This window comes from Sphaerodactylus townsendi, linkage group LG02, assembly GCF_021028975.2.
Source record: "Sphaerodactylus townsendi isolate TG3544 linkage group LG02, MPM_Stown_v2.3, whole genome shotgun sequence".
Classification (NCBI taxonomy): Eukaryota; Metazoa; Chordata; class Lepidosauria; order Squamata; family Sphaerodactylidae; genus Sphaerodactylus; species Sphaerodactylus townsendi.
In genome coordinates, this window is record NC_059426.1 from 55,803,535 (window position 1) to 55,824,524 (window position 20,990).

The 20,990-nt window shown below is 41.5% G+C and overlaps 1 protein-coding gene across 2 annotated transcripts in view; it reads left to right on the plus strand.

Annotated features, from left to right (window-relative positions):
- Window positions 1-20,990, plus strand: part of ESYT3 (extended synaptotagmin 3) — a 50,236-nt gene that overhangs the window by 24,289 nt on the left and 4,957 nt on the right. Inside the window, exons 5-20 of one of the 2 annotated variants that reach the window (XM_048486879.1) lie at window positions 518-584; window positions 699-788; window positions 2,875-2,930; window positions 4,271-4,391; window positions 6,062-6,235; window positions 6,750-6,832; window positions 7,937-7,985; window positions 9,100-9,189; window positions 9,625-9,687; window positions 10,349-10,417; window positions 11,921-11,986; window positions 14,474-14,560; window positions 15,477-15,626; window positions 17,335-17,795; window positions 18,934-19,032; window positions 19,764-19,895. In XM_048486879.1, the coding sequence (XP_048342836.1) occupies window positions 518-584; window positions 699-788; window positions 2,875-2,930; window positions 4,271-4,391; window positions 6,062-6,235; window positions 6,750-6,832; window positions 7,937-7,985; window positions 9,100-9,189; window positions 9,625-9,687; window positions 10,349-10,417; window positions 11,921-11,986; window positions 14,474-14,560; window positions 15,477-15,626; window positions 17,335-17,795; window positions 18,934-19,032; window positions 19,764-19,895 (1,857 nt within the window). The remainder of the gene's footprint in view (window positions 1-517; window positions 585-698; window positions 789-2,874; window positions 2,931-4,270; window positions 4,392-6,061; window positions 6,236-6,749; window positions 6,833-7,936; window positions 7,986-9,099; window positions 9,190-9,624; window positions 9,688-10,348; window positions 10,418-11,920; window positions 11,987-14,473; window positions 14,561-15,476; window positions 15,627-17,334; window positions 17,796-18,933; window positions 19,033-19,763; window positions 19,896-20,990) is intronic. The other variant, XM_048486880.1, reaches the window with a different exon arrangement.

Sequence of the window (20,990 nt, forward strand, 5' to 3'; positions counted from 1 at the left end):
ATTAGTACTTCTACTTAGAATATAACTTACTTGCAGACTTTTGTTTTATTTTTATCTTTTAACTAAATTGTAGAATTTTCCAGAGTTGAGTACAAATTACCGTAAATTAAATTATTGCATTTTTTTAAAAAATTAGAAAACTATACACATGCATTTTAAGCTCAGGAGGGTTGCTGGTTTTAAGCAGTGTATTACCACATGGTAAGAAAGATTTGAGTGGTAAGAAAGCAGATTGATTTGAAAATCAGTTGCCTACTTCCCAGATTAAAGGGATGAGTGTGATGTAAAAGGAATTTGCTCCAGACTCTTACAAACTTGATTTACTCCCAAGAAACTTGTTCATGCCCTACTCACAGGAGAAGCTTAAGGTGGTTTTCTTGTTGATTGGTTTTTTTGTGCAAACCAGGTTGCAGCTAAAATAAGGCCCTTTGTACAGTAAGAAGGGCCTTAAACAGGCCTAAACTTTTTGTATCCTTTTTCCTCTGTAACAAGCTGTGCTCTTTAAACTCTTTTTCAGTTATATAGGGGACTGTGAAATTAACATGGAAGTGTCAAAGTTCAAAGTAGGAGTGAAAGGAATACAGGTGAGTATATTACAGTTTGCATTTATCCAACATTTTCAGCCGCTTTACAACGTTATACTTTCCCCCTACCTGGTAATGAACTTATTGCCGTATTTTTATTTGATTTGTTTACAGCTACATGGAACACTACGACTGATACTGGAACCCCTGATGACTGAGGCACCTTTCTTTGGAGCTGTAACCATATTTTTCATCCAGAAACCTGTGAGTCTGTTGTGGATTCTAGTCTGGAACTAGAGCACTTGTTCTCATTTATGATCAGTCAGTTTTATTGTTCGTTTCATTTAAATAATGACACTAATTTACATATGTATGGCACTTGCAGCCTTCATAGTGCCCTGATAGCAGAAAGACCCAGTTTTTGGTTATGTCCTCTTCCTCTCAGCAATCTCTGGAAAGTAGTTTCTTGGAGTTGAGACATTACTGTGGACTAACAGCCATGTGGATTATTGGGGCTGGCACAGGAATGGTGAAGGAAATTAAATATCAGCACAGCTCAGCTGATGGAAGAGGGAGAAGTGGTGAATTTGCCCCTTTGCCTACCACAGCCCCCAATCAGTGAGGCTGTTAGACCACATGAGTCTCACAATTCCAAATCTGGGGTCTGATGGTACTGCTGAAAGGAGGGGAGAACAGCAAAGGCCAGCACCTTGTTTTGATGGTACTTAGGATCCAACCTGTAGAGGTCTAAATGCAGTGTATCATCTAATTAAACAACTTTGATTAACCATCTGCAATCTCTGTAAAAGAGACCACTCCTAAATTTAACAGTAACTAGCAATGATTTTACAAATCATACTTATTCAGGTGCAGTAAAACGTCTAGATTTGAGTCCAGTAGTATCCTAGAGACTACAAGATTTTTGGAATATAGGCTTTTGAGAGTCAATATTCCCTTTGTCAGACACAAGCAGAGAGTATAGGCTGTTGAAAGCTTATACCCAAAAATCTGGTTAGTCTCTAAGGTGCTGCTGGACTCAAAATCTGGCTGTTCCACTGCAGATCAGCACATCTATGAAACTAGGTTCAATAAAGGTAACCATAGTTAAAGTTAGTTAATGGTCAAAGCTATGGTAGACCTGCCATACATTTTTAAAAAACTGCTATCAGTTCTTTCCAGTAGAAACATGGAAGATCGCTAGCCCATGTCAATATTAGGAAGCCGTCTGTCCCCATGTACCAGTCCTAGTCATTTGTGGCACACTGATAGCCTGTGGATAGGTTGGCAATAAAAACTATTGTCTCCTCCCATCTCCAAAAATTCTCTTGGCTGGTCAGCTGGTTATGACTCTTAAGCCAGTGGATATTCTCAAGGAAGGTATCTCTGTAAATTGACTGCTGTACAGAGTGATGGTGCTGTGAGGAAAAACAGTTATACATGAAATGTGGCCAGGAGCCACTGACTGAGTAGTGTGTTCTTGTAATTAATAGCAAGATAAAAGGAGGCACAAGGTGACTGGTGTCTTTTCCAGATCTGTATATGTTGCCTGCTGGATTCTGAAAAGGGAAACATTCATTAGAATAGTAACTACTAAGATGGAGGGAAAGGCAAAATATTTCTGAGAGATCTTGAAGATATTGAGATTTCAGATTGTCTTCAATTTGCATATCTCCAGAGAGATACTTAAATTCCTGGCAAGGCGGCTTCTCCTCAGCCCGTATTATCCTTCATTTGATTCTTCTCATAGCCTCATGATATTCCCCTCTGGCCTGATTTACAGAGCACAGCTGTCAAATAAACTATAGTATCATCCCAAAATTAGCAATATGAGTTCTAAAATTGTTTAATTACTTAGGCATATTTGGCAGATAGTTGCTTAGCTTAGAAAGTGACCACAAGCAAAATACACGAGCCCTTGTACGACAAATTTGTAGGCAGAAACCGGATGGTCATGACAAGCTCTGGGAAGGAAAACACGGAGAGGCTTTGCTTAATTATCTCCTTGTGATACAGACTGTCCAAGCACAGTGTTGCCCCGAGGCTGCCCTGTTGTGTCTGGCTAAGTCTTACTTATGGCATTCATGTTGGCAGATGTCATGCATTCATAATGGGCATGAGCTGGAGATGACTGCATCATTCCTCAAGGCTTCAATGACTGTGAATAATTTGGGCTCATTTAGCATGACTGTAGCAAACCAAACTAAAAGGCTGCCCCCGATTAAAATAACATTGATTAAAATGGTTAATGAATCATGTTAACATATGGTAGTAGTGCTTTTGGTCCATTTTACTTTTTCATAATTTTGTCTTGATAATAAAATGACTTCTCTTTTTTAACACTCAATATAAGCATTTGGAAATCAGCTGGGCAGGACTGACAAACCTGTTAGATGCTCCAGGCATTAGGTGAGTGTTCACATCCTTCTGTCTTCCTAAGAATATTGGTGCTATGTTGGTCCCAGCCCCCCCTTTTAGTCTCCAAATGGAGGTTGGTTGCTGCATTCGATCCTCCTAATACACGTGATCACTATTTTGTCTGAAAGGGACTAGGCATAATTTCCCATTTGGGAACATACCAAAACACTGATTTTTCTAACTGCTGAAATTAGAGAAGGGAGTCACTGGGGAGGGAGTGGAGGAAATAGTTGTGAGTTTCGTGTGTTGCACAGGGGTTGGACTAGATGACCCATGGGATTTCCTCTAGCACTGTCTCTATGTTTCTGTGTGTACTAAGGCTGAAAATATGTGCATAGCCCCTTTTAGGCAAAATTGTGATTCCATGAATTGAGAAGATCCCATGCTAGTGAATTTATGAAAACTCCACAAAGTTTGTGTGCCTGATGCATGTGATGTGCCACTCTATTCAGTCACTGTTGTAATTGTGGAATACAGTTAGCTTGCTGTTATTTTGCTTTGTGGATTAGCTCTTTGCTTAGCTCTTTGGCAGGAGATTTTGCCAGGACAGTCAAGTACTTGACTTGATGTTACAGTTAAGCACAATAAAATTTTATTTGCATGGTAAAACAAACCCTTTGAATTTTCTTTTGCAAAAGTGTTTATTTGCGTCATGGGTGTGAATGATATCCCTGGTCATTTTTGGCTAACTGAACAAAAACATTTATTGGTTGTGGTGGGTTTTCCAGGCTGTGTGGCCGTGGTCTGGTAGATCTTGTTCCTAATATTTTGCCTGCATCTGTGGTTGGCAACTTCAGAGGTGTATCACAGAGAGAAGTCAATTACACACTGTGTCCAGTGAGAAGATGTCTCTCTGTGATACACCTCTGAAAATGCCCGCCACAAATACAGGAGAAACATTAGGAACAAGATCTACCAGAACAAGGTCTACCACACAGCCCGGAAAACCCACCACAACCAGTTGAATCCGGCTGTGAAAGCCTTCGACAAAAGCATTTATGTTTGTCTTGTTCTTTGTTTTTTAAAGAGCAAAGTCTTGAGCATATCTCAAAGATCTGAAACTGAAAACCATATGTGTTAAAATATCCATTGCAATACAAGCTGAATGAGAAGTTTGCTGTTTTTATATAGGAATCAGCTCAGACTGGATTGATGCACATTCATCCATACTCATGTGTTGGGATCCTTATGGCTCACCAAGCATGATCCCACCAGATGCTTGCCTTTATAACCTGTGTTCTTGTGGCTATGGCCCTGGGCATGATTTATAATAGCCAGTATGCCACAATGATTTTTGAAAATTCAAACCATTAAATGTTTTCTCTTTTCAGTGTACTATCTGATTCCTTAATCCAAGATCTGATAGCCTCACGCTTGGTGTTGCCGAACAGGATTACTATACCACTGAAAAAGAATATTAATGTGGCTTCCTTGCGGTTCCCTATTCCATATGTAAGTGTTGCCCTAGAATCGGTCACCTGGCTGAAGGTGAAAGGAAGGAAAGAGATATGTGTCTGCACTTTTTCATTATATTAAAGCCAGATGAGCTAACAGGCTCACATCTCAGCCCACTGCAGTAAGGGCTGGTTTTTATGTTGAACACTGCACAGCGTTATTTGTTTTCCCATTTTTCCATCTATCCAAGATCTTATGGGACAGTGCAGCAGAACTTCGACACTTTCTTTGGAGTTCTTTCACCCTAAAATATGGATATGTTTGTCTAATAAAATATGGTTGGAAGGTAGTATAAGATTAACAGCTTTGCAATGCTCTTAGAACAGGGGTGTCAAACATGCAACCCAGGGACCAATCTGGCTGCGTGAGAGGTATTACCAGGTCTGCAAGCCAGCTGAGGCAACTCCTCCATCCAGATCTGGCCTGGTGAGCCAGCTGCCAGCTCTCCAGAATAGGCAGCCACCCCCTCCCACACCTGATCTGACCTGGCAAGCCCCCTGCAGGCTCACCATTCCAGTCAGGCTTCTCCCTCTGCTCCCTATCTAGACGGCCACCTCCCACAGTGCTGGGCTGGGCTGGTGAAGTTGCTGCAGGCTTGCCAGCTACGGCAGCCACCCTCCCCCACCAGTGCTGACTACCTCACCCAGTGTTGTTGTGTGCCAAGCTGGACTGGTGAGTCTGCTAAGCGCTCACTAGCTGAGGCAGCCATCCCCTGCCCCTTCCCTTCATTGTTATATGGGGTAGCGAACCTGCTGGTGACTCACCAGCCAAGACAGGCCACCCCCCAGGGCCCGGCCCAACCAAGTCACTTTTATGTCATATCTGGCCTTCATAACAAATGAGTTCAACACTCCTGTCTTAGAACATTTAATGCTGTTTGGGACTACATTGGCATCAATTGATGTGCTGTTTGGGAAGGGAATTATCCAGGAACCAAATCTGAAATGTTGATGGTTTTTTTATGTGTTTTTGTGTTATGTTCAATACCTATTATTGTATTAATCTTCCATTTTTATTATATATTCAATAGAAATGTGCATCCTTATTTTTAAAGTGCAGAATATATTCATTGATCATGAATGTGTGTTTTGGCTGAGTTAATAGTACCTGGGAATCTTGGTGCTTGGATTTGAAATAAAGATAGAATCCTCTGATGGATTCTTAGTAATAACTTAGCATATATTTCATTAAACTGCTTCTGTAATGATAGTTGTTGTTTTTAGTCATCAAGTCACAGCTGGCTTATGCCAATCCTGTAGGGTTTTCAAGGCAAGAGACATGCCACTGCCTGCCTTGACATTATAACCCTGGAATTCCTTGGAAGTCTCCCATCCAAATACTAGCCAGGGTCAGGGCTGAGAGTGTGTGACTAGCTAGCCCAAGGTCAGCCAGCGAGCTTCCATAGTGCAATTCAGAATTTGATTCCCAGGTCCTCAACATCCAACACCTTAACCACCACACCATGCTGATGATTGGGTTTGAAACAAAAATAGAATCCTTTGAGGAAGTCTTATTAATAATGTAGCTTACATTTCATTAAATTACTTCTGCAATGATAGACAGTACCTACTCTATTTGCTTTCTTAGTCACAGCGTTTAAATTGTATGTGCTTGATTAACATTTTCAAGTGACATTGGTATTTTGTTTTTGTGGTTTCTTTTTGAAGGGAGTAGTAAGAGTGCATCTGTTAGAAGCTGAGAAACTGGTCCAGAAAGATCACTTCCTTGGGGCAATCCGGGGAAAGTCGGACCCTTACGCCCTTCTTCGGGTCGGCTTGATGCAGTTCCGAAGCAAGACCATTCAAAGAAACCTGAATCCCGTCTGGAATGAAACCTTTGAGGTGGTGCCCACTTATAACACTTATTTAGCTACAAGCAGGAAGCTGATATCTTTGCTTAAAGAGAGGAGACTGTATTTAAAGATGAGCATGATTTTAAAATAACCCATCTCAGAAACAAAGTTCCTTTTGTATGGCATAAATATAATTGAATCAGAGTAGAATGATCTAGCCCATGTAACGTATTTCACTATCCACAGTCCTTTTGGCTTTCCCCAAAACTATGCTTTAGTGGGAAAGTTAGTCCTGCGGTAAGCTGCAGAATGGAAAACCAATAATTGCCTTGCACATTTACCATGTATGTGATCAGCAGAGGTAGGGAAAGGGAATGAAAGGTCTCAAAGATATTCCTGCTGTTCCTTGATCTGCAGAATTATACTCCGGCAACAGGAAAGTGCCATTTCTGTGAAAATCGTAATTTCAGAGGAGTAAAAATTTTACCATTTGCTCTGAACAGTGATATTTCAAGAACAGCATGTATGTGTTGTCTTCTAAATAGTTTGTCTTTCCCCTGCAGTTTGTTGTCTATGAAGTGCCTGGTCAGGATTTGGAGATAGACTTGTATGATGAAGACCCAGATAAAGATGACTTCTTGGGCAGGTGATGGATATAAATGTCCTCTTCTTCATCTGTATTTGTTCCTATATAGAGCCAATGTAATCACTACAGTTGAGTCTAGAAAGAACAAGGTGCAATACTTCTTGAGCTGCACCTCTTCTACGTGCAGTGGGGCATCATACGATGGAATGTTGATCTGCATCAGAAATTATCTGTTTTTTAACAGCCAGCAATGGGGGAGGGGGGATGCTATTTTTTTAATGTGCAGAGAAGTTTTGATGTGAGGAATCTTTCAGAAATATAATTCCTCATGTACATTCAGAATTGGTACAATCCAGTGAGGGCACTTTCTTTTTCCTGAAATGGTAATTTCACACCTGTACTAATGTATCACAAGTATGCCAATTGTATGACTCACATAGAAATAGAATGAAGAATGGTCTCTGTACTGGGGGAATTGTGGCATTTTAAACAAAGCAAAATTCTGCTGGGGGAAGGGTTACTCGAAGCATATCAAAGAATGTATCACAGCTCAGTTGGTAGTGAACCTTCCTTAAGCCTTAAGATAAGGTTAGGGACAGGGCAGTCTCATTGTGGGCCATAGATTCTCAAAAATGGCAACATCTCTCAATTTCTGAAGTATTCTGCTCACACAGTTTGTGAGAAGTGCAGAATATTCCATTGAGCTGTTTTGTATGCCTCACCAGCCCAGCGTTGTTTTGTGGACCTTTCCAAGCCCCTTAAAAAAAATTTAAAATATTTTTTTATTTATTTATTTATAATTGGTTTTATATACCGCCCCTCCCCCGAAGGGCTCTGGGTGGTGAACAACACAATAAAACAATAGTTACAATAAAACCGCCATTAAAACAACAATCAATAATATTATATTGGCATCCAATCATAAAAACAGAACTTCATAGATCCACCCTGGAAAATAAAACAGAGAAGCGGAGAACCCAGAATGTAAAGAAAAGGAGGGGGAAAGGGGAGGGGGCATCAGCGGCCTGCCCCTCCAAACGCCCGGTGGAACAATTCAGTCTTACAGGCCCTGTTAACTGTCGAATAATAACTGTTAATCATGACTCTAATACAGCATTCTCCAAAAAGTTGGTTTTGTGTCTGTCTTGTTTTATATTTTTACAGCTTGCTCATAAACCTTGCAGATGTGATGAAAGACAAAGTTGTTGACGAGGTAAAACTTATTAAAATTTGATGATTTTTCCTACATGCTTTACAATATTAATAAAAGGCATATGAAATCTGTGGTTTTTCAGAATGTTAGGGGTTTTTTTTTAAGACCAAAAGCGCCATGCAATAGGCAACTTCTGAACCAGAAGATCTCCTCTAAAGCTGTTTCAGAGTTCTTTTTAGGACTTGGTTATACACTGCTAAACCATTACAACAATCTTTCCGATGGGGGGGGGGGGAGGAGTAGGAGTAGGAGTTTGGATTTATATCCCCCCTTTCTCTCCTGCAAGAGACTCAAAGGAGCTTACAATCTCCTTGCCCTTCCCCCCTCACAACAAACACCCTGTGAGCTAGGTGGAGCTGAGAGAGACCTTGGGCTAGCTGTGACTAGCCCAAGGTCACCCAGCTGGCGTGTGTGGGAGTGCACAGGCTAATCTGAATTCCCTAGATAAGCCTCCACAGCTCAGGCGGCAGAGCTGGGAATCAAACTCGGTTCCTCCAGATTAGATACACGAGCTCTTAACCTCCTATGCCACTGCTGCTCCGGTATGGATTAGTGATTGGAGGGCCAGACTGGCATCCTGGAGACCCAGGCCCAGGTTTCCACATTGCCATGAAAGCCCTCTAGGTGGCCAAAAGCCAGTCGCAGATTCTCAGACTATCCGACTTCACAGGGTTGTTGTGAGGATAAAATACAGGAGAGGAGAATTATTTCAGCAGCTTTGGGTTCCCACTGGGAAAACAAGTGGTGTACTAATGAAGTAAGTAATAAAATAAATAAACAGGTTTTAAAATAATAAAATTAATACATGTGGGGTTTATTGAGTGCTTGCGCAGAAGCCAATTTGTGTTTAAACCAGTCTGTGCTATAAATACAAATAGCTGCATGCATCATCTTTAGACACGGATATGACTAAGAAATGTATATGCTTCTTTTAAAAAATTGTGATGGGTGTTTTAAATCCATCACCTTTTAAGGGTGTCTCAAATAGATACCCCACAAATAAACTGAAACTAAACAACTTCAGTTTGGATTTCCTGTTGTGTACTTTTGATAGAACACTTGGAGTCTAGTGTTTGTTTTATGATGCTTCTCTGTTTTCCTTCTCTTTATAAAGTGGTTCCCCTTGAGCAAGACAGCAAGTGGGCATGTGCATTTGAAGCTTGATTGGTTTTCTTTGGTGACTGATCAAGAGAAACTGTGTGAGGTGAGTATTTGGGAGGCTGCCCGAATTTGACTCTGTCATTGAGAGAAGACAGAAAGGATACAGAACAAAAATGAATCCTAGTTCTATACAGCTTCTTTGTTGTTTAAGAATATCACCTGTACAGGTGGTTGCTTTAAAACCTTTCCATAGCTGAATACTATAAACATTTACTGTGTATTTCTGAGCCTTATTTGGTTGGACTTTTGAAAATAATTCAGATGTGTATGATACCTGCAGTCAAATGTTTTAAAAATACCCTGGTCTCTGAGAGTCTTACATCCCTGTTGGTCTCCTGCCTGTCCATGTTGCAGATAGACAGGCAACAGTGGAGCTGGTTAGCAGCCATTTTAGCTGCAAGATCAGCTTTGTGGTAGGGATGCTAGGATACTGAAGCAACGTACATTGGTGATTTAATTTTGGTTTAATATTTTTCAGGACAAGAATGGTCTTGCATCAGCAATTCTCATAGTGTATTTGGATTGTGCTTTCAATCTTCCTGTGAGTAAACTGAAGAAGTCAAACTTGCATAGCTTCCAGTACAATTGTATTGTTACAGTGTAAGGTTTACATGTACTGAATTGGTGCTGGCTAATAGAAAGTTCCAGCCAAGTGTACTAATATGAGCAGCAAATCACTATTTTGTCTTGAAACATCATGATGCAGCTTAGCTAGTAGCTGCCAGATTTTGAAGGTTTATGTGGTTATTCTATCTGAAAGTGAGAGTATTCTTCTTAAAGCATTTTAAAAAATCCTGAGCAGAGCATGTCACAAAGGCCCCAGTTAAAATGGTTCATTTGTGTGAGAGAAAAACAGGATGGTTAGGTAGCTGGCTAGGCTTCCCTTCAGTGACCTTTACCTGATTGAGAAGTAACCCATAACTTGCCATCATTTACTGTGCAAATGTCACCCTACTTAATTTGCTTCTGCTGTTGTTTGCTATTTGTTGAACTTGCTATAGTAGTCTGCTTTTTGGGGATATTTTTCCTGCACTATGTTTGTATGCTACCTTTTTTCCAGCTGCCTTCTCGGGTTTTCTTGTGGGCAAAGGGCATGAGCTGATCCTTGTTCCTGACATCTATGGGGCAGGGCTTTCATAGTTACGATATCTAACTTATTTTTGGATTCCTCTAATTGTAAATGTCAACTTCCCCTAATGCAGAAAAATCAATTTGAGTATTCCAATGGTGAATATGGAGTGAAGAAATACAGAACCCCCCGGTACCTCAAGGTAAATGTTTATTCCCCCCAGCCTGCGCAGTGCTTCAAAAGGGCTGTGCTAAACAAAACACTCAGTAGACACTGTGATGGATAAAGACTTTGTGCTTATGGTACTGTGTTTTCCACTGTGGTGTCAAAGCTACAGCAGATGTACAAAGGGGGCTAGTTAACTGGCACAAGAGTATAGGTGAAGCTGCAGCAGCAGCTACCACATTGGCTTCTGTATGATCCAGTCAAATGCTCTTTATTTATTTAAAACATTTGTTTTCTACCTTTCCGCCCAATTCAGCATCCCTAAGGCCTTCCTATCTTTAAAACACTGTTTGTAGCCCTCATAGCAAAAACAATCAAGGGAAGATAAATAAAATCAATTTCTCTCTCATTTACACCCATACTTATTTCAGAACTCATCGTTTCTAAGTCAATTGTTGATTTTGAGCATTTGGAGAAAGAATAATTCTCCCTAATTATCTCAGCTAATAGATGTCAGCCAGAGTCACAGTTATCTAGCTTTCATTGTCCTAGGTCCATGCAGATTGTTAATGGTGAGCAATATAATGTGCAGATTAATTGTGGTCCTCTCACCGAGATATTAAGAAGTGTCTTTAGTAATGAACAACTGGTCTTTGTGGAGAACTGGTTTTAATATGGAGAACCAGGTTTGATTCCCCACTCCTCCACCTGAGTGGCAGAGGCTTATCTGAACCAGATGTGTTTCCGCACTCCTACATTCCTGCTGGGTGACCTTGGGCTAGTCACAGTTCTTTAGAACTCTCTCAGCCCCACCTACCTCACAAGGTGTCTGTTGTGAGGAGAGGAAGGGAAAGGAGTTTGTAAGCAACCTTGAGTCTCCTTACAGGAGAGAAAGGTGGGGTATAAATCCAAACTCCTCCTCCTCCTCCTCCTCCTCTTCTTCTTCTACTTCTTCTTCTTTCCTCGGCTGTAGTTATAAATGATGGCTCTCAAATCTTGTGCTCAAAGAACAGCAGTAACTAGGGTTGCCTACCTCCAGGCAGTGGTTGGAGATCTACTGGGATTACAGGTGATCTCCGGACAACCAAGACCAGATCCCCTGGAAAAAATGGTTCCATGGTGGAAGGTGGGCTCCATGCCCTGCTGAAGCCCCCCACTCCCCAACACTGCCTTCCCCAGATTCCACTCCCCAAATCTCTAGCATTGTTGCTCACTCCATCTACATAGGTCATCTTGCAAAGCATTTAGTCTACTATACTCAAGTTGTAGCTTCATATTTGAGTGGTATAATTTGACAACATTGAGGCATGGGTAAAAGGTAGTGTACTGCTTTAATCTGTATTGTGTTAAATGGGAAAACTTACAATATTTAGGAAACAAAATGTCAAACAGCTCTTTGCAAAGTATAGTTTTCTCTTCAAATCTTATGGAGGCCTAAATGTTGGACAGTGAAGCTGATGTTAATATTTCTGCTTAAGCCTTCTCAGTTTTTTGCTCTGTTATTAATACTGTTTTTATATCAAAATTGTAAATAATACAGAAGGTGGAGCGAGAACCTTGTTCGTTTGTCCAGCTCACGGTGGGCAGCAAAACTCAGAAGAGCAAGGTAAGGGGAAATCTTTTCTTTTTCCTTAAACCTTGGTCACGGGTGTGTGTGTGTGTGTGTGTGTGTGTGTGTGTGTGTGTGTGTGTTTATTGCTGTTTTTGTTGTTGCTAGTGATTTTTTTTAACCTGGGGCAAAGGATCAAATAATTAATTATCATAAGCCCCTCAGAGCTTTTCTAGGCAATAAACAATCATTGGTGCTATACAGATGCTAGCACCAATCCAGTATCAGTAGTGAGGGGGATGATATCATAGCAGAGAAAATAACTAGATGGCTGTTTTGCAGCTGTGTTTGGTCTCCAGTACTAGCTTTGCTCAGAAAATAGGCATACAGACAGGAAAAGTTTTAAAAAAAAACAAACAGCAACCATGGATCGACTTTTTTTTAAAAAAAGTAATACTTTTCTGCAATAGAGGAGTAAAATTATGAGAATGGGATTGAACTAAAACTACCTCATTGGCTGAATAATTGAACTAAAACTACCTCATTGGCTGAATGGTTGGCGCCATTCTAGAACACTGGGAAGACACAACCACTGAGGTTGCTTCCTGATTGATGTTTTTCTCCACTTTGGTATCCAAACAGAATGGGGGGGGGGGGCAGGATTGTATCATCACATGACATCCTCCCCTAATTATCCATTTTCCCAGTTTCCCATGCTTTGCTCCAATCTTTCCCTATGTAGGCTCGATGTGATCTTTTTGGAAATAAAGTAATCTAAGTGCATTTACTTGCTGTATTAGATGGTAAGCTACATGTTTTTGAAGGTTCCACCCATACCGTGACAAATTTTCTTGGCTCATTCTCTTGTGGTTGCCATTCTCCACCCCACGTAAAAGCTTTTTGGGAGATTTAAAAACCTTACTGATACCTAAATCAGTATAGTATTACAATGTTATAACAGTCTGTTCCATGAGCTACTGTTTCCTCCAAATTCCAATTTTAAAAAGTAAGTCTGTAGCCCTTTTTGTTGCAAGAATACATCTTTCCTTCTATGCCTCCACAACAAAAAGAGTAGAAATGTGAAAATGAAAGTTGACCATTAGAAGGAAGTAATAGATTGCAATGATTCAGTGCTGTGGCACAATGGCAATTCACCTGTTGCAAAAAAGAAGCCTTAAAAACCCAAGAGAGATGCAGGAAAAAATGGCAGCTGATGGAGAAAAGCAGGCACAAAACTCTTGACTGGATGTCTCTGCATTTGTGACAGTGGTTATAGGAAAGTGGAAAATCCTTGCTATGTGGACGCAGCCTGAGAACACTAAGGGAGGGGAATTTGCAGAATGGCAAGGGCATGAGAATGGAGGTTCCTAATTATATCAGTCACAATAGCCAAGAGGTGCCTGTGATATTTGCACAGTTACATTGTGCAAAGCAAGTGCAATAACATGCAAGATTCTAGCAGTCAGCAAATTACACAGTGAATACTTTTAAAATCATGCTAATCATGCTTAAGGGAGTGTATATACCAGCTGTGTTTTTTGAGATGTGCCTAGGGAATTATAGCTGGTGCAACTAAGCGCTAAGCAACACATTGTTAAAGAGGTATTCACTTCTTCTGTAATATTCCTTGGTTCTGGACCGTAGACATATGTCACTTGATGTAGCAATGTGGGGTCTTTATGTGTGACTATCTTTCCTTGTGGAGAAGCACTGCTGGCCAGGTGCTTCAAACAAGCTGGAGTCTCACCAAGTAATCTCTTGAAGGACAGGGCCTCCCAACGTTGTCATTTCATGAGCCAGAGTACTTTCTCATAAGCAGTTTCTGAGATAGTCATCACACTGAACACAAGCAAAATTGCCCTGTTTCAAATGGATTTCAGTCTTAATCCAGACTGATCGATTGTTACCCTATTCTGGTTTTAAAACTTGTCACAATTAGCAGGAAAGACCTCCACTTTCCCACAAATGCAGACTTTGACAGCTTCTAGGACATGCCGACCATACCAGCATATTTCAGCATTGGTATGTAGCAGATCTTGTTCTAAGGTTGCTAAGCCTTTAAGTGGATAGCCCCAGGCTAGCCTAATCATGTCAGATCTGAGAAGCTAAGCAGGGTGGGCCCTGGTGAATTTTTTGATGATCAATCTCCAAGAAACACCAGGGTTGTGACATAAAGGCAGGCAATAGTAGACCACCTCCAAACATCTCTTACCATGAAAACCATATAGAGCCACCATAAGTTAGCTGTGACTTGATAGCAAACACACACACACAGCTGATCTTGTTCTGAGATTTTTATGTACATCTATAACCTAAGAACTGAGAACTGATGTGTTGTTTTCTTGAAGCTTGGATTTTCCACCATTTGGGTGAGACCCGGATGATGAAGGTCAGAATCCTATACATTCTTGAAAGTGAACCCCACTGAAGTTTGTGGGACTTGTTTAAGTACGAACTTGCGTAGGAGCAGGCTTTCTGTTTTCACTGCTAAGCATTCTGTAAATATGTGGGTGTCTTTTCTTTTCCTCCTCCTCCCTCAAACAGACTTGCAATTTCACCAAGGATCCCGTGTGGGGTCAGGCATTCACATTCTTGGTCCACAGTGCTCCGTCAGAGTCGCTTCATCTGGAGGTCAGTTTGTCCCTTCTCATTTTCTGGGAACGTAACAGAGCTTTGATTTTCTGCCTTTGCACAAGTACCGTAGTGTATGTAAGCTGCTTCTGCTTTTAGAAAGTTATTACAAAGTTCACTTGCTTTCTTCATGAAGGGAATCTACTGGGTTTTTAGAGGAGAGCAGTCATTTGTTTTTTGTGTCTGTGGCCAAAATGTAACAGAGGGCGTATTTCTTTTCCTCTCTCCAATCATGTTTCCCTTCTTCTACTGTATTCTCATTGCAACCCTATGAGATAGGTTAAGCTCAGAGAGAGCACCTAGTCCAGAATCACCCAGTGAGCTTCACGACTGAGTGGGGATTTGAATCCAAGTCTTCCCAATCATAGTTCTGCATTCTAACCATTATATAACATTAATTTCACACTGGACTGCACAAATTGAGAAGTGAATTGATTAGAACGTACACTACCTCAGTATTTAATACTGAATGGTTGGTTCTGAAACACCCAGTTACACCCATTTGGTCTCCTTTGAATCTTGTAATTTATGACTCAGTAGACCTGATGAGCACTTGGGGCAAGTTTGACCTATTTCATTAGCTTCATTTGCCACCATCATCACTCCCCATTTGATGTCAGAGGCTGCCCTTCTGTAAGGTGTCATTTTCCCTTGAGTAATTTCCCTTAGATAACTGAGTTGGCTGGGTTATTTTACCTCCAATCTAATGCCTGGTTGAAATGCTGCCTCAGTGAATAGGATGAGCCAGTGCCTAACTGCATCAGTGATTTATATGATGTGAGGATAAAGGGGGTTTAATATGACTTGACAAATGGTTTCAGTGATTTAAGGTCAAAGGTTTAAATATTGTTGGGACTTTAAATATCGTTGCGACTAAGTTGCCTTACAGCTGATCTCAATTTGCTCTTCTTTCTAGATAAAAGATAAGGATCGGGAGAATGCTCTGGGGATCTTGGTGTTTTCTCTTGCCAACTTGCTAAGAAATCCTGAGATGACACAAGAGCAAAAATTCCAGCTGGATCATTCTGGCTCAGACAGTTTTATTAAGATGAAACTTGTGTTGAGGGTGAGTCTCTGGTTTTGTGTTTTCCTCCTTCCTTGGTTGGGTACCTGGGCTTGCTTCAGTGGCTCAACGTGAGCCGAATTCTGAAACTCATCTATCATTTTCTGTAATGGCTGTCAGGAACATATTTTCATCCTAAGAAACTGATGATAACAATATGAGTATTTCTTCAGGGTACAAGGAACCTTGTCTTGTAGAGCTGCTATGAAACCAAAACTGATTTCGTGTACTGATGTTGCTCACACTCATTCAAAAGGCATGTTAATTAAAGCGCATCAGTAGTATATGCCGTAATCTCTTGAGCTCTCTGTGTGAGATGTATTGATCAAACCTATGCAGGCAGAGTAATTGGTAGTTGTTCATACTTCAGATGGCATGTTAGAAGCCACAAAAGTAACTCTTTCATTGGTCCACAGAAGCCTATTTGTCCTGAGCAAATCTGGGCTTGGTGTAATGTTTATATGCAAACAATAACCAGGGACAGTTTTATCAAACAGACTTTCCTAAAATGTTTATTACATTTTAGAATACAGAAATGCGATCTTTAAAGTGCTGAATCATAGTCTAGTTCAAATTGTAGTTCTGCTCTTCCCTCTTGCACTGGCCTTAAGGAAGTGTTTTAAATGTTGTGTTCCTTTTCAGTTCTTAAGGGGGGGGGGCTAGCTTTGTTCCTACAGATTCTTCTGTTATGAAGAATGAGAAGGATCGCTATGACTAGTGTAGTGTTACCCCAAGTTCTAGTTTGGTTCCATGGGTTGGATCCAGACTAAATTTTCCACTAACCGAGGGTGACATGCCATTTCTGCCCATTCCCACTTGCTGCTGGACACCCCTGATTTGCCCCTCATGCTGTTACTGAGGATCTTCTCTTTCCCAGGAGCAGCACTTTGGGAGGATCGATGTGCTGCACTGAGCAGGAGGTAGAAGAGTTCTGTTCCATTGACATTAACTTTCCAACAGCCAAAAATATAGTTTGGCGCCAACTCCTTAAGAGCAAGCTCCTCCCTCAGTAGGGAGCAGTCAGCTTTAGTCAACTCAAAGCATATTTGTAGCCAGATATTTTGAGAATTGCAGTGTTACGGCCCCATTCAGTGGAGGGGTGAATCTGCCTGTGGAAGTGGCGGAGGGCTGTTCCAGTGGATTTACCCTTCCCGATGTGCACCACCACAGCCCTATCCAGCACTGGGATGCACCACCAGACATTGCTCCAGCATCCCAGTGCCCCTTCTGCCAGCGGCATAACAGGGCCATGGCCAGGGGAGGAACTGGCTTTAGTTGGCTTCCTCCCAGCCATTCGCGCCTTATGCCAGCAACCGGTACTTTAGACTTAAGCCTCTGAAAAGGTGGCATAAGTCTGTTGAGTCCCACGGGGGCTTCTTGGCAGCAGGGAGGCTTTTCTGCCTTGCCAGCCTCCCCACACCACCAAAAAGCCTCTCTGGGAGTGGTGGCATGGCTGGCCGGCTGGCCACTTGGATGGGGCTGTTAATCTCTCGTAGAGACAATGGAAAGAAATGTTGCATTGTGGAACACCTTTCCCTTAAATAGTCTTCATTGGGAGAATGTCTGGTTGGAACTCCTGCATTTAAAATACACTTTCAAAGGCAAAATGTGGCCAGTACAAGGCAGTAGGGTTCCTTGGCTTGTTGAGATTCTTGTAAAGATAGATATGATCGTTTCAGTTATTTTATCCCCACGCACTTTTTATTTCTAGGCTTTAAGCATAGAGCAGCCTGATCCAGAAAACACATATACTGGTGTTAATGCCTTAAAGCACGTTCCTATCCCTGCCACAGAGGAGGAGGGAAATGAAGGCAAGATGCAGCTGCCGCCACCACGACCACCACCTCTACCACCACCTCCATCAAGAACCGAAGGGCCCAAACCACCCCAAGGGAGGAGAGACTTGAGAGTGCCTGAATTCACACCGGAGATCGGTGCTAACCTGAATATAACTGCGAACCAGCCTCTCGTGATAGAGCATGCGGCTGCAATTAATGAACAGCCACGCCTGCGGGGTCTGCACCCCAGATCCTTGGTGCCTCCACAGCCCATTTCAACAGCCCCGACATTACCAGCCCTGCAAAGACTTCGGGGTGCCCCCAGCATTGCATCTCTGGGCTCCCTGGGATCTTCAAACTTTGATATAACTTGTAGCAATCTGGACCTTTATCAGTAAGTCAATCATAATCTAAACTTTTGCCTGAACTATGGACTATTCATGCTTGCTTCTTCAATTGTATACAGCAAAGCAAGGATAATTTTGCTTTAGTCTCATTTGTAACTGCCACCTTCTTCAGTAAGTGTTACTGTGAGTGTTTAACATAAGTGGTATTGAAATGGGCAGGGTGACTTCCTTATGCCTGGTAGAATCATGTGTTTAAAGGGCAGAACTCCTTTTACATGTAGCTGCGTTGACTTGTGTGGAACTGAATGCGATTTCTGTGCAGAACTCTGTATTAAAAATTATCGCCCTTATATTTCGCAAGGTCTACAGTGGAAACAGAACAATGCTACATGCAACACTTGAGGGTGCTATGATATTTTATTATGATTCAGCTATAGTATAAATTGTAGTGCTGAGAAGTTGTAGCTATTTATACAGTGAATACAGGTCTCCATAGCCACCCAAATTTCTACACCACCATTATTACTTCTAGATATCCACTCCTTGGCCATTATGATGCTAGACCTTCCTAATGGATTACTCTACTTATTTCATTAAAGCCACTGGGGGGGGGGATATGTCTTGGAGCATCTGTTTTGAATGCAGAAGATTCCATGTTCGACCTTTGGCAATGCCAGTGAAAAGGAACAGGTAGTAGATGATAGGAAAGACTCCTGCCTAAGACCCTGGAGAGTTGCTGCCTGTCAGACTGGACAATCCTGACCAATATTTATTTATTTATTTATTTATTTTGGTATATCACCCACCCCCAGAGGACTCTGGGCAGTGTACATATAAAAGCCCAAACAATAATCAACACAATCACAATCATAGCAATAGTCAGCATAAGGCAGTATAAGTGTTGTTTCTTTTAACACAATTTCCCTTGCAGTATTAATATGGTTGATTCAACAGGTGAAGCACACTTAAGTTAAAATCACAGAGATTACAGGAGGTCTTCCTTGTATGTAGACAGTTCTAATGGTCTAATTTGAAACAAGATTGTCTTGTGTAAAGAAGGGAATGGCATTCTGCACTGCAGTTGACCTTAGCGCCATAGCTTGTATACTGGTGACATAGCATATGTGAGGATGTGCTTGGAAGCATAACATTTTTAAATATTCATATATGTATATATTGTTGCAGCGACTCATATCTTGCTGGAGTGTCCATGGGAGAAATCCACCTCACTGTGCGCTATGCCTCCATAAGGCAGGCTCTCATTGTCCTGGTTAATGGATGCAGGTAAGATTTGATGGCGCCTTTTCAGTCACTTTCTATGGCAAGCATTCATTAGTGAGCTCCCAAAGGCACCTGGTGGGCCACTGCGAGTAGCAGAGAGCTGGACTAGATGGACTTTGGTCTGATCCAGCTGGCTTGTTCTTATGTTCTTATGTTCTTATGTTCTTATTAGAGTTTGACTTCTTTTTTAATATACTTTTTGCCTTAACACAGTCTTCATAACCTGTTAAGAAATTCAGTGTTTTCCATTCGCATCTTTTTAATATAGTATAGTCTTCTTCCAGCCTATAATATTGTGTGGCCAATTCCCTTATTTTCCTTCTTATTCCATCCTTAGCCCTGATACTGAACTGCATGTTATGGTTGCTAGTCACTTAAATTGTGGTTTATATGGCTACAATGACTGGCAGAAACAGGAATACCCCCCAGCCCTACCCCAGCCCCCAATTTCATGGCAGTTTCCTTTTCCCAACTACTCCAGGGGTCAGAAACACCCCTTTCTCTTGTGTTTTCCTAGAGGGCAAAGCCACACAACTTTCCTCATAAAGGCTGTACTGCCATTATTAACTCTACTTGTCAGAGGATACTTCATGACGACAATAATCTTCGTTCACTTCCTCTGTAGCCACTCTCTCCTGTTCTTTGAATGTTGTGAACAGTAAAATTAATACTCATAGCAACCCAATTTTTAGTTTATTAACTGTGAATACACCATCTCTTTCTGTCTTAAAAAGAAAGTTAATGCCATGCTCTCAGTACGGTGCACATCCATACGTCCGTATCTACTTGCTCCCAGACAAAAGATGGAACATGAGAAAGAGGACTTCTGTCAAAAGAAGAACATTAAGTCCCCAATATGATGAGAAGTAAGTAATTATAATCTCTGATTGGATTATATAAGCCCAAACTCCTCCTCCTCCTATTCTATGTTGTTCAGAGTAAGTCCCCCTCACTTCCCAAAACAGTTTTACTACGCATGCACAGGACAGTACTAGTGAAAGCCAGGGAATATTCACTCCGTATTGCATTTTGGATTTATTGCATCAAGTTCAATCATACGTCTCCTTGCTGGCCACACATGGAAGTTCTAAAGGCAATACAGGTTCCTTGCCTTTCACTAGCAGCCTCCTTGGTGGGTGCACACAAAACTTCCAAGGGCAATAGACGATCTACCAGTGCAAGAAGCCGGGAGGACAATTTCAACTATCTCCTCACTGCAGCCTCCTGCTTTGTTTGGCAATAGGATCAGCATCACCTTTTCAGCACACACAGGCAGCTGCAAGAGGGAAGAAGGCAGTGGAAGAAAAACCTTGCCTGTGCTAGTGCTTTCTGCTGGCACTGCATGGGATCCAACCAAACTTCTTGTAGCTACAAGTTGGTGGAAGTTTTACTGTCATGAGCCAGGGGACAGGGTTCCAGGGGGTTTCTGGAAAAAAGTGAAGATGGGGGAATGATGCACTTTCAACAGTGGAAATCTCAGTATCATCTACTTACATTAGCTACAGGAAATTTGAAAAGATGCAAGGTTCTAAACATTTTCTGGAATAGGTTAGACATGAGACAAGAATCCCCACCCGCACCCCCCACGGATGGTAGTATGTTTTTAACCAGTGTAATTTAGAATTTTGGGATTTCTTTTTGTAATAGGACCTAAATTAATTTTTGTTCAGCAAGAAACAGGCTCACCCAACTCACTCCCTAGGATAACAGGCATCATGTATTTCACGAAAGTTCTGAATTCAGAATCTTGCAAGCCTTTTATGATAGGCCAAGTAGCAATGCCTAGGTTTGGGGCATGAACAATTTTACATAAATGCGAATACAGGGGAAAGGGATATAAATCTTAACCCAATTTATTTTCCTCTCTCAGTTGTTCACCTAATAGAACCCTAAGACACACCCTAAGAGCATAGACATATCCTAGAGCACGTGAGTTAATGATGCCGTGTAATTTACAGGAA